Genomic DNA, 12,436 nt, shown 5'->3' on the forward strand with positions numbered 1-12,436 from the left:
TATGAACTGGTAACAGCCAGGACACGGATTTTAAGAGCTTTTGTCTCTTCATGATCTTGGAGTAGTCATGGTCTGTTTTAGGTCTCATCAGAAAGACAGAACTTCCAGTAGTAGAGTTGTGTATTTAAAATATTTTTCTCCAAATGAGAAAGTTCTGTACTGTTTCTTCTCATACAATTTACCTAACTAAAGAACATACACCAATAATTAGCCACATTCACCTTGAGACACCAAGGTGCTCAATGTTAACTTACCGGACAATGCAGTTTATTTTTAATTTTTTTATTTTTATTTATTTATTTTTACAATTAAGGATGTACAGCTTACATCCCACAAGAAAAAGCAGAAAAAGTCCTTATGGAAAAAAACCCAAATATACTGAACACATACCGAATGGTACAGAAAGATGGGACTGGCTTTGATTTCAAAATTTCAATAAAAATAAAAAAAGATGTAATGCAACAGCTGCTCAATTCCCCAGTCTAAATAGGCACTGTAAAAAACGACATTTCAGCTTTCTCTGGCACATATTCCAGTCTAAATGCTCTGACTGTAACCAACTCCTAGGTTTCCATACAATCATTGGGAAACAACCTTAGAATAAAAGTTTAGTACCCACCCGCCCTCTTAAAAAAGCGTTCAATGCTGCTGTTTGGACTGGACCAGAATTAGAGAATTTTATAAAGGATTGAGAGCACCCAAGGCAAGTAGTACAATATAATTTGTCACTATTTAACTTGCTTTGGAAAGGAGAGTAAAACAGTGAGAGCTGCACCTTGGTACATAAAACTGTCATCCTGGATAAAGAGAAATCGTTCAGATAAGTTTTACAGCTTGGTCAAAGTCAAGGACACAGCTTTAGGCATCATCAATTGAAGGGGTTCAATTCAGACTTAGTTATAACCACTTTTATATACTGTACATCTACCCTAGTTGCATCAGTGTCTGGAACTGCTCACTGGTGTCCCTTTGAATAACTGTAAACTAAACCATAGTATGCAACTCCATAGGAAGCTAGAGGATCCGGTGACTGTACAGCAGTTATATCTCCCCTGCTTCGCGCTCCTCTGAACTCCTCCGGTCTTCTGATCGGCCATTAGCACTTTCATATGAACGTTTCCTGTCTTTGTTATCTCGGGGTGACCTCTCTCTTGAGCTCCTGTCTTTGTCACGTGATGTTCTGTCATGATCTCTTGACCGTTCTTTGTCTCTGGAAGATCTTTCTTTTGAGGATCTGAAAAGTGCAATACATTTGAGAACCCAAATTAGTCACGAATCTGTTGCTGCCACAAAAAACATGTTGTGTTAAAATTTTGTATTTATCTTTTGCAGACAGACCCCAGTTTGGTTCCATATAGACAAATACATGAGAAGCCGTCAGGAAACACAGACACCCCCGCCCCCCATATCCAATTTAAAAACAGTAGACTGGCAGAGTCAGCATTTTTGAAGTACACTTACCTACATGCCTCCAGCTTCCATCCAGGACACACCACACGATCCATTGTCTACAGCAAAGCTCTAAGATACAATCGCATTTGCTCCAATCCCTCAGACAGAGACAAACACCCAGAAGATCTCTATCAAGCATTCTTAAAACTACAATACCCACCTGCTGAAGTGAAAAAACAGATTGACAGAGCCAGAAGAGTACCCAGAAGTCACCTACTACAGGACAGGCCCAACAAAGAAAATAACAGAACGCCACTAGCTGTCACCTTCAGCCCCCAACTAAAACCTCTCCAGCGCATCATCAAAGATCTACAACCTATCCTGAAAGACGATCCCTCACTCTCACAGATCTTGGGAGACAGGCGAGTCCTCGCTTACAGACAGCCCCCCAACCTGAAGCAAATACTCACCAGCAACCACACAACAAAAACACTAACCCAGGAACCTATCTCCTTGCAACAAAGCTCGTTGCCAACAGTGTCCACATATCTATTCGAGTGACACCATCATAGGACCTAATCACATCAGCCAAGCCATCAGGGGCTCGTTCACCTGTACATCTACCAATGTGATATATGACATCATGTGCTAGCAATGCCCCTCTGCCATGTACATTGGCCAAACTGGACAGTCTCTATGCAAAAGAATAAATGGACACAAATCTGACATCAGGAATCATAACATTCAAAAACCAGTCGGAGACCACTTCAACCTGTCTGGTCACTCAGTAACAGACTTAAAGGTGGCAATTTTGCAACAGAAAAGCTTCAAAAACAGACTCCAATGAGAAACTGCTGAACTGGAATTAATTTGCAAACTAGATACCATTAACTTGGGCTTGAATAGAGACTGGGAGTGGCTAGGTCATTACACAAATTGAATCTGTATCCCCACACCTTCTTGTCAATGGTCTGAAATGGGCCATCTTGATTATCACTACAAACGTTTTTTTTTTTCCCTCCTGCTGATAATAGCTCATCTTAATTAATTAGCCTCTTAGAGTTGGTATGGCAACTTCCACCTTTTCATGTTCTCTGTATGTATATATAGACATCTTCTTACTATATGTTCCATTCTGCGCATCTGATGAAGTGGGCTGTAGCCCATGAAAGCTTATGCTCAAATAAATTTGTTAGGTGCCACAAGTACTCCTGTTCTTTTTGCGGATACAGACTAACACGGCTGCTACTCTGAAACCTGTCATTTATTAGGGAGCTAAGCTTAAGGTTGCAACTTGCTTTTCATTAATTCTGATTTTGACCCTTTCCCCTGAAACTTTCACCAATAAAAGTTTCTGCCTGAAATTTCTCATGTGTGGTCTTCAGCCCAAGGAGAATTTTCTGGCACACTTTGAGGTTGATAAGACAGTGAGTTTGAGATATGAAACATTTTTCTTTCCTTCTTTTTATAAACAGAAAGCAAACTACTGAAGTCTTCTAGTTTTTGGAATGCCATCCCTCAAGAACAGCTTTGTTTACAGACTCCAGAGTTGTTTTATTCATCTGTACTCATGAAAATTAGCATTTTTGAGTAATTTTATTTTTTAGATGCTTAACTATAATTATTTGAACTTTCAAGAACTCTTGTCAGACAGTCACAGGAATTTTCTTCTGCAGATTTGCGGTATACCTTTAATCAAGTAAAAATCTGTGTCTCATATTCCCAGCCCCATAAGGGGTTAATACTTACTCCCCTTTGTAAAGCACTTTGAATCTATAGACGAAAAGGCTCTAAGTGATAGTACCCCCGAAGCTTTCCAGGGTTATAAAAAAACTAAATGATGGAAAGGGAAATTATCATAGTGATCAAGAAATCCTGTGTACTTAAAACTAATATAGGAGATTGCCCCTGTCTCCACTAACGGAATGGTGTTGAGAGTTTGTATTAGTGTCTCACTATCTTAACTCTTCAAAGGACAAGATCTACAATCTGTTCCCAAGTTTTGATGCAGACTTCCTTTTTGAGCTTGGATAAGTGACAACCTCAGTTCCCCCACCTGTAAAAGGGGGATTACTCCACAGGAGTTTTTGTGAAACTTAAATATTTAAAAAACATCTGGAGGCCCTCAGATGGAGGGTCATATAGAAGTACATAGTATCAGTTACACACAGTAACTCAAACTACAGACCAAAGAATTAAGAAATTATAAAAGTTGTTACAACCTGGCCTAGTTACCACCCTGTATGGTCAGTCTGTTATGAGTGGATCCAATCACCACATCCTATTGCGCTTCCAAATCAACTGGGTCTGGGTAGAATCTAGTCACTGTCTCTAGCTCTGGGACTATGGATACACATTCAGGTTCAGACCTGTTTGACACTCTACCTTGGACTTAGGGTGCCACCACCCAGAGGCCCTACACCCCCAAATCAGTGTCTGAGCCCTACTGTGCACCCCACGCCCCAGTTGCTTTCCAGAGCTCCACCAAGCCTGTGGGACAACGTGGCAGGAAAGCAAGGAAATGAAGGTTACTTACTTGTAGCTGGACTCCCTTGAGATGAGCCTCTGCATAGTCACACTATGGGAATCATGGCACCTGTGCTGTGAGTTTTCAGTACCTTCTGGAAAGCAGTGTCTGTTGAGGCCATTCTCCCCTCTCTCCTCCACCCACCCTAGATTTTTGAGGATAGAAAGGGAAAGTGGCCCTACCTGCTCTCCAGTTCTTTCCACTAATTTTGGAATACTTACCCTGAGACACTCCAGAAGTAGGAAATGGGTGTGCATGTGTGTGTGTGTGAGAATATGCAGAGCCTCATCTCGAAGAATTCCGGTTACAGGTAAATAACCTTCATTTCTTCTGAGTGGCATCTGCACATTCCTGCTTGTGGGAGTTTAGTAAGCAGTACAACCTGCAAGAAGGTAGGCTGAAGAGTTCTGGGTAAACAAGGTCAACAGAATACTTAAAACAAGCATCAGCTCTGCATAGAGTGAACAGAAGTGACCAAAATTCTCACTTTCTTAAAAAACAAACAAACAAACAAACAAACAAAAACAAAAAAAACCACACACCCTGGTTACTAATCTTTCTGTAACTGTTGTTTTTAGAGAGGTGTTGCACATGTCCATCAAGTTGGCTCCAAGCACCCTCTGGTGTTGTGCACTCACAGCATTGGTATAAAGGGCCTTGCTGACTCTGCTCCCCTTAAGTTTCTTCTTACCGACTGACTCCAATGAGAGGGGACTGACGGTGGGTTTTGGAATAGACACGTGCAATACATCTTGAAGAACAACAGTTACAGAAAGGTTAATAACATAACATGTTTTTTTTCCTTCAAGTGCTTGCACATGTCCTTTCCAATTTGGGTGACTCACAAGCAGTTGTAGAGAGGAGCTTGTAGTTCAAGGACAGCCTGACAGCAAGACTGCGCAGCTGAAGTTGGCGTTGTCTCTAGCTAGTTGGGTGATGACATAGTGCGTTGAGATATGTGCACGGATGACCAAGTTGCCACTCTGCAGATGTCCTGAATAGGGAATTGCATTAGGAAAGTGGCCGAAGAGGACTGCAATCATGTGAAACGAGCAGTCAAGTTAGCTAGGGATGATACATCTGAGTTCATAACATGCTAGGATGCATAAAGTAATCCAGGATGAACTTCTCTGAGCGAAGATGGGAAGGCCCTTCATTCTCTATCACTATGAACGGCGGAGTCTATCTGCGGAATGGTTTGGTCCTTTGTATATAGAAAACCAGAACCTGCATAACATCCAAAAAGTGTAGGCGTTGTTCCTCTCTGTTCACATGCGGTTTAGAGTAGAATACCGTCAGGAAGATAGCTTGACTGCAATGGAATTGCTTTGGGAGGAACGGCAGGTGTAGTAGCAGCTGAACCTTATCTTTGAAGATGATCATATATGGGAGTTCGGATGTAAGTGCCCCAATTTCTGAAACCTTTCTGGCTGAAGTGATGGCTACTAAGGTGGCCACTTTCCAGGAGAGGTGCAACAAGCACGTTGCTAGCTTAGATGCTAGTGTTAGATGAAGAGAGCTGAGGTTCAGATGAAGCAGTCAACCGTGATCTTGGGAGATCGGGTCTGGGAGTAGCGTGAGCAATAGCAAGGTCTCTGTTGAAAGCCCTAACAGGGTGGTAAACCAATGTTGTCTGGGCCATGCTGGGACTATGAGAATGACCTGCACCCGGTCCAGCTTAATCTTCATCAGAACCTTGTGTATCAGCCAAGGAGGAGAGAATGCATAATACAGGTGATTTGTCCATGACAACAAGAACGAGTCTGTCAGAAACCCTGGGCTGTGGCCTCGTAGGGAGCAAAACTGGTGGCATTTCCTGTTGTTTCAGGTAGCAACAGGTCTATAAGGGGAGTCTTTCACTGTTGGAAGATGTCCCATTGGAGGCACCACTCGTGGTGAGAGGAGAAAGACCTGCTGAGGTGATCCACCAGCTGGTTCTGAATTCCCGGAAGGTAAGATGCTTCTAGACTGATCGAGTGTGTAATGCAGAACTCGCACAGCTGGGCTGATTCCTAATATTTGGGGGGGGGGGGGGTGGAGACGGACGACAGGAGAGCACACATGCCGCAATGTCTGTTGATGTAGAACATGGCTGTCATGTTGTCTGTGAGAACTAAAACAGTTTTGTTTGTAATGTGAGATAAGAACGCCTGACAGGCTAGATGAATTGCCCTGAACTCCCTGCCACTGATATGCAGGGAAAGCTCTTCCTGAGACCAGAGGCCCTGAGTCCTGAGGGACCCTAGGTGTGCTCCCTGGCTAAGGGCTATGGAGTCAGCTACTAGCAACATGGACGGTAGAGGCTGTGAAAAGGGTACCCCCATACATACTATGCAGTGGTTCAGCCATCACGTCAGTGTATTGAGGACATGAGCAGGAACAGTGAGCACCAAATCCAGGTGATGATGCAAGGGAGAGTATACCATGGCCAACCAGGCTTAGAGAGGTCTGAGATGTAGCCTCGCGTGTTGCACTACATATGTGCATGAAGCCATGTGGCTCAGAAGTCCCTGACAGTTTTGTGTTGTCATAACTGGATAAACCTGGAGGGACATTTTCAGGGCCATAATTGACCCGGAAAATCGCTTTTGAAGTAGGGCCCTCATAGGCATGGAATCGAGAATCACACTGATGAACTCTATAGAAGGGTGGATTTCTGATCATTTATCAGTAGGCCTAGTGCCCAGAAGGTTGACTGGATGAGATGGATATTGGATTCCACCTGAGCTCTGGACTGGCCTCTGACTAGCCAGTTGTCTAGGTACGGGAATAAGCGAACTCCATTTTTTCTGCGGAAGGCCGCCACCACAACCATACATTAGGTGAAGACACATGGGGCGGCTGACAGGCTGAAAAGAAGAATCGCAAACTGGTAAGGAACTTGGTTCATGACAAATATTAGGAACCTTCTGTGGCCATGAAAGATTGATATGTGGAAGTATGCATCTGTTAGATAGAGGACAGCATACCACTCCCAGTGAGTAAATGATGGAAACCAATGAGACCATGTGAAATTTAAGTTCTTGAGATAGTGGTTGAGATGATGCAGGCCAATAGTAGATCTGAGACCACCCTTGGCTTCCAGGATTAGAAAATAATGGGAATAGAACCCCTTTCCTCTTAAGTGGAATGGAATCTCTTTCACAGCTCCCTTCCGAATGGAGGACTGCACTTCTTGTTCTAAGAGTTGCTCGTGAGAAGGGTCCCAGAAGATGGGTGAGAAGGTGGGGGTGAGAAGGTGGGGTAGACAAAAATTGGATGGTGTATCCCACTTCTACTGTGCTTAGAACACAATGATCTGAGGTAAGGTGGGTCCAGGCATTGAGGAAGCGGGAGAGTCAGTTGGAAAACAAGGAGAAAATTCCCTATGCAAATGAGGTGTTCCAGCAACCATCACAGGCGGTAAGAAGGAACTGAGGGGGAGCGGGGTTGGTAAGGCCTCTTACACCAGCGGTATGAGTAGAGTCCTGTAAATCTGCCAATCTCCACTTTATATCTACAACTGTGGATGTAGATATCTGCAGACCATTTTTGCAGATTGCGGATGGATACGTATACTAATTTTGTATCCATGCAGGGCTCTAGTTATGAGCGTGCAACACCATACGGAGCTAGAGCTGACCTGACAGATGCCACTAGGGGAAAAAATTCTGGCAACTGTGCTCAGAACCTAATTGGAATGGTTATGTGTAAGCACTCAAAGTAGTGTTAATGAGGGAAAAATTTTGCTAAAAAAAAACAAAATAAAACAAGACCACATATATATGTACAGTAACAGTCATGCAACATGATGTGATGACGACAGTGTGAAGGTATGCCATGGATGCTACTTTTGTCCTGGATAAGGGCTGACAGTTCCAGGAGACTGAAGCCCTGTCAGATGATAATTGTGAAACAGTGCATTTTACATGGACAATCTTTGGACCACGAGGGCCTGACTCCTCTTATGTCAGCTCCATCTCTCCAAGGGCTTGCAGTTCTTATAGATAAGCTTTGGCCCCATATAAATAATGGCAAAGTTTTCTGAATATACAAAGTACGATACCAAAAGGTAATTGGCTTTGTTTGCAGCAAGAGACACTTAAATTGGATATTAGGAAATGCTTTCTAACTATAACGTTAGTAAAGCACTGGGACAGGTTACCTAGGAGCTTGTGAAATCCATATAATTGAGGGTTTTAAGAAATGGTTAGACAAATATCTGTCAGGGATGTTGCAGGTATATTTAATCCTTCCTCAGCCTGGAGAGGTGGACATCCTATATTTCTATACTTCCTCATTGAATGTAAATGAGGCGTAGGTCCATATAGACATGCAAGTGGTCAGAATAAGATGGAAAGCCCAGGCATCTCATTTAGGATAGACATGAGGGCAGGACCACCTGTTCTGTAAGAATGAAACTTAAAGGAGATAGTTTCTGAGATACAAGCCTAATGACTATCTATACTATCAAGAATAGTATCTTCATAGAGACACAGTCCAGAGAACATGTGACCAATGTTTAAATGGAAACCCCTGAGGTTTACGAGGATAAAAATTACAATCCCACAGCTCATGCTAGACGGGAACACCCTAGGGTGAGACAAATGAACCTATTCTTCTGCAACATTTGCAGTACATCCTAAACATTACAATGGAGAATTTAGTCTACTTTAATGCAGCTCTTACAGCAAAATAACTACCCCAAGCAGCTCTAGAGGTACAGAGAGCAACCCTGTCACAGAGAAGGTTATTCCTAAAGGAAGAAAGACTGTCAATGTGTATCAGATGTTAGAAAAGATGACAACCAAATGTCTTTTGGCTGGAGTTTCTTTAAAAAAAAAAAACCCACAAAACTATCTCAAATGTAATAGTCAAAACAACAGTCAAGGAAGCCTTATCAAGTTCACCAACTTAGGAATTGTTCAGATGGGGAATTGAAAGGGATTCATAGAGTAGGTCTGACTGATTAAATGCTCGTGTTTTTCAACTTTCAGACATCAGCATAAACGCTCCATCAAGAGACCGAACAATATAGAGTCAAGATGTCAACCAGAGAAACTTCAAATCTGGATGGAAACAGGAGACTCAGTTGTTCGGAAAGCAGGACTTGATGGATACATCATAACCAAAATACTGAATGACAGACTTGTCCATCTCTAACCACGACTACTGATAACTTTATACCAACCTAACATCAAAATCCCTTTTGGTTTAATAAATCAAGGGCAACATGCAAAGAATTTCCTGTTCCAAGTGCGGGAAAGGAGTGGTACATTAGGACATACTTATCTCTGGTTCAGAGCCATAGGAAGGCACATTATCCCTATTCGGAAAGGACTTTAGTCATATTTAACCCATTTGCAGAACAAGGTAATACAAGATGGAGACCTCAAACAGAGTACTTGTATAGTTGAATGAAACTTCTCAAAGAATCTGTCAATACGTCTTCTTTCCCTGGTAGATAAGACACAGAACCAATCCAATGAAGGTATTTGACTTTGTGAACAGGAAATTTCCCTGTCAGAAATTGTTAGAGCGAACTCCTCTTCCGTGGTGTGTGTGATACATTCATGTAATGCTGTCCATCATAATTTAGACAGATTTGCATTTGATGGCGGGGAGAAGAGCATGGCTGGTCAGGGCAGTCTTTCACTCAGCTGCTATGTCTTTACATGGAGCTACATCTTCCCCCAAGATCACAAACCTGGGAGTGGATGGAGATGAAGGTGAAGACCCATTTCCACCCTCTAGGACTATTACTGCACACAACTGGAATATAAAGAATTTTCTGGAAAGCATGCTCTTCCCCATCTTATGAAATCCTGCATCTGGAAGATACTGAGGCATTGTAGCTAAGTAGTTCCTAGAAAAGGTTGTAGAGTCCTAAAGAGTTCTGCTGAAGTCTCAGACATAACCTGGTATTAAAGCTATCAAGTAACTGCATAGATAAGGAACCTGTCAAGTGCAGAAAAGCTTACAGTTCTGGAATATATCAAGGCTTTAGTGACCACAAATTTTCTAAGTGAGTATCAAAGTTGTGTAAACTACTAGGGAAGAACCATCTAGACACATAGAGGGTCAAGTCTATATAGAGACAAACACTCAAACATTCAAGGAGAGAGTCATGACAGCCAGGCAACACTTACTGCCATAGAAATGGCGATCAGAAAGGTACAGCTTTACTGATTGAGATCTTCTTCAACTCCAATTAGAGATACGTATAAAGAAATAAATATGCAACAATTGCACAGAAAGGGGGGTAAGTCTGGAACATTTCTGGAAATTAAAAAGAGCTCTTTCTCTGGAACTCAGAAGTATGATGCCCTTCAGGATATTAGTACAACCAGACAGCAGACTTCTCCATGCCACGTAGTCCTGTTGTCCACCCTGTCTGAGAGGTGGCAAACCTCATTCACACTGTGGCCAGGAAATAAACCTTATGCAGCATTTAAGTGTAGGCAATGGATGTTTCAACCCTTAGGTTCAACGGTCCTTCCAAATTGGAATGAACAGAAGCTAGGTTTACTGAGACCCGAAAGGCGGGTCCACTGCTCCATTGTACCAGAGTACTCCCTTAGAGCCAGGCTCGCTTACTAAAGCTAAATATCCGTGCCTATACGCGTTTCTACTACACATAGGAGGGAGGCGTAATGTCATTGGTAGCCAATCCCAGACACTGGACTCCTTCCTCGTTTAGAACCAGAAGCTAGGTATACAGAGCCCAATAATATTCTGATAAAATTTCCTCTTGCAAGAGGTTATGTTGATTAATCCATGTGTCTATTTATGTCTGATCTAGAACAGTGGTTCTCAACCAGGGGTACACGTACCCCTGGGGGTACGCAGAGGTCTTCCAACGGCTACATCAACTCATCTAGATATTTGCCTAGTTTTACAACAGGATACATGAGAAGCACTAGCAAAATGAGTACAAACTAAAATTTCATACGACTTGTTTATAATGCTCTATATACACTATACACTGAAATATAAGTACAATAATTATATTCCATGGTCAAAATGAGAAAGTAAGCAATTTTTCAGTAATAGTGTGTTGACACACGTGTATTTTTGTGTCTGATTTTGTAAGCAAGTATTTTTCAAATGAGGTGAAACTTGGGGGTACACACGACAAAAATCAGACTCCTGAAAGGGTACAGTAGTCTGTAAAGGTTAACAGCCACTGATCTAGGAGATATCAGAGTGGGCCTCAAAGCCCATCATATACATCTCTAAATCTAAATAGGTCCTACAGCATGGTATCTTCTCTGCAGAACCTTGGCAACATGCTTTTTAATTCCCTGGACTTCAGTATCTTTTTTTGCCTTTGCATTTGAGGGCTACAAAAAGGGTCAGAAGCCAAAAGGCAATCCTTTCTGGATCAGACTGATCCTGTGACACCGTAACCTGTCTCTCCTACAAAAGCTGCACAGCAGAGAAATCTTTGTATACTTGAAATCTCTCAGAATCAATAGAACTTTAGTGGGTATAGACCCTCAGATCTGAAGGGAGTCTCATCTAGGTATCAGTTCTCAGCCTTTCAGATCTCAGCATCTGTATCTTGCAAACTTGGATCTGATCAGAAGCTTGTTCTTCCCCCTTTCCAGTGTTGCAAGGGTTTCTCCACAATGAATTTGTTTCCTCAAGCCACTATATTGGGTACAGAATCAATAAGGCAAGTAGTTCTGCCAAGATCATGGTGTTGGAATTTCAGTAACATGGTCTTAGTCAGAGGTGGGCAAACTATGGCCCGTGGGACTGGCCTGCCCGGCCCCTGAGCTCATGGCCAGGGAGGCTAGCCCCCCTCCCCTGCAGCCACACTGCTGCAGGGCAGAGTGGCAGCGTGTCTGGCTCTGGCTGGGCAGCATGGCTGCCAGACATGCTGCTCTGAGCGGCATGGTAAGGGGATGGGGGGGGAGGGGTTGGATAAGGGGCAGGGGGTCCCTGGGGGCAGTGGTTCGGGGGGGGGGGGAAGGGGATGATGAACGGGGGGGTTTAGATGGGGGGGTTGGATGGGGGAGTTCTGAGGGGGGCAGTCAGGGGGCGGGAAGTGAGATGGGTAGGGGGGAGGGATAGCTCAGTGGTTTGAGCATTGGCCTGCTAAACCCAGGGTTGTGAGTTCAATCCTTGAGGGGGCCATTTAGGGATCTGGGGCAAAAATTGGGGATTGGTCCTGCTTTGAGCACGGGGTTGGACTAGATGATCTCCTGAGGTCCCTTCCAACCCTGATATTCTATGATTCTATGATAGAGGATGGGGACCAGGGTGTTTGGGAACATGTGCACAGCGTTCCCTACCCAGCCCTCCATACAGTTTCGCACCCCAGTTTGGGCCTTGGGCCAAAACGTTTGCCCACCCCTGGTCTTAGTGGTGCAGAACCACTAGACAAATTACTTCTCAATAGTTAAAGATGTCTGATTCTTATGCTGGCTACATCCCAAGCAATATGATCTCTTCTTGGCAACCATGCTTGGCAGTTATTCATATCTGGCTGTTGAATCTGGATCCATGTTATCACTCAGGATCCACGTTGGT

The 12,436-nt window shown here is 43.3% G+C and overlaps 1 protein-coding gene across 7 annotated transcripts in view; it reads right to left on the minus strand.

The window, feature by feature from the left end:
* Positions 1-303: 303 nt before the first annotated feature.
* LUC7L2 (LUC7 like 2, pre-mRNA splicing factor) overlaps positions 304-12,436 on the minus strand; it is a 58,880-nt gene continuing 46,747 nt past the window's right edge. For 3 of the 7 annotated variants that reach the window (XM_073327292.1, XM_073327291.1, XM_073327290.1), the window contains one exon: positions 305-1,234. In XM_073327292.1, coding sequence (XP_073183393.1) covers positions 1,042-1,234 — 193 coding nt within the window. In that variant the 3' untranslated portion in view covers positions 305-1,041. Of the gene's footprint in view, positions 1,235-12,436 lie in introns of all 7 variants that reach the window. The other 4 variants (XM_073327289.1, XM_073327294.1, XM_073327295.1 and 1 more) reach the window with 4 other exon arrangements.

Source organism: Lepidochelys kempii, chromosome 1, assembly GCF_965140265.1.
Source record: "Lepidochelys kempii isolate rLepKem1 chromosome 1, rLepKem1.hap2, whole genome shotgun sequence".
Classification (NCBI taxonomy): domain Eukaryota; kingdom Metazoa; phylum Chordata; order Testudines; family Cheloniidae; genus Lepidochelys; species Lepidochelys kempii.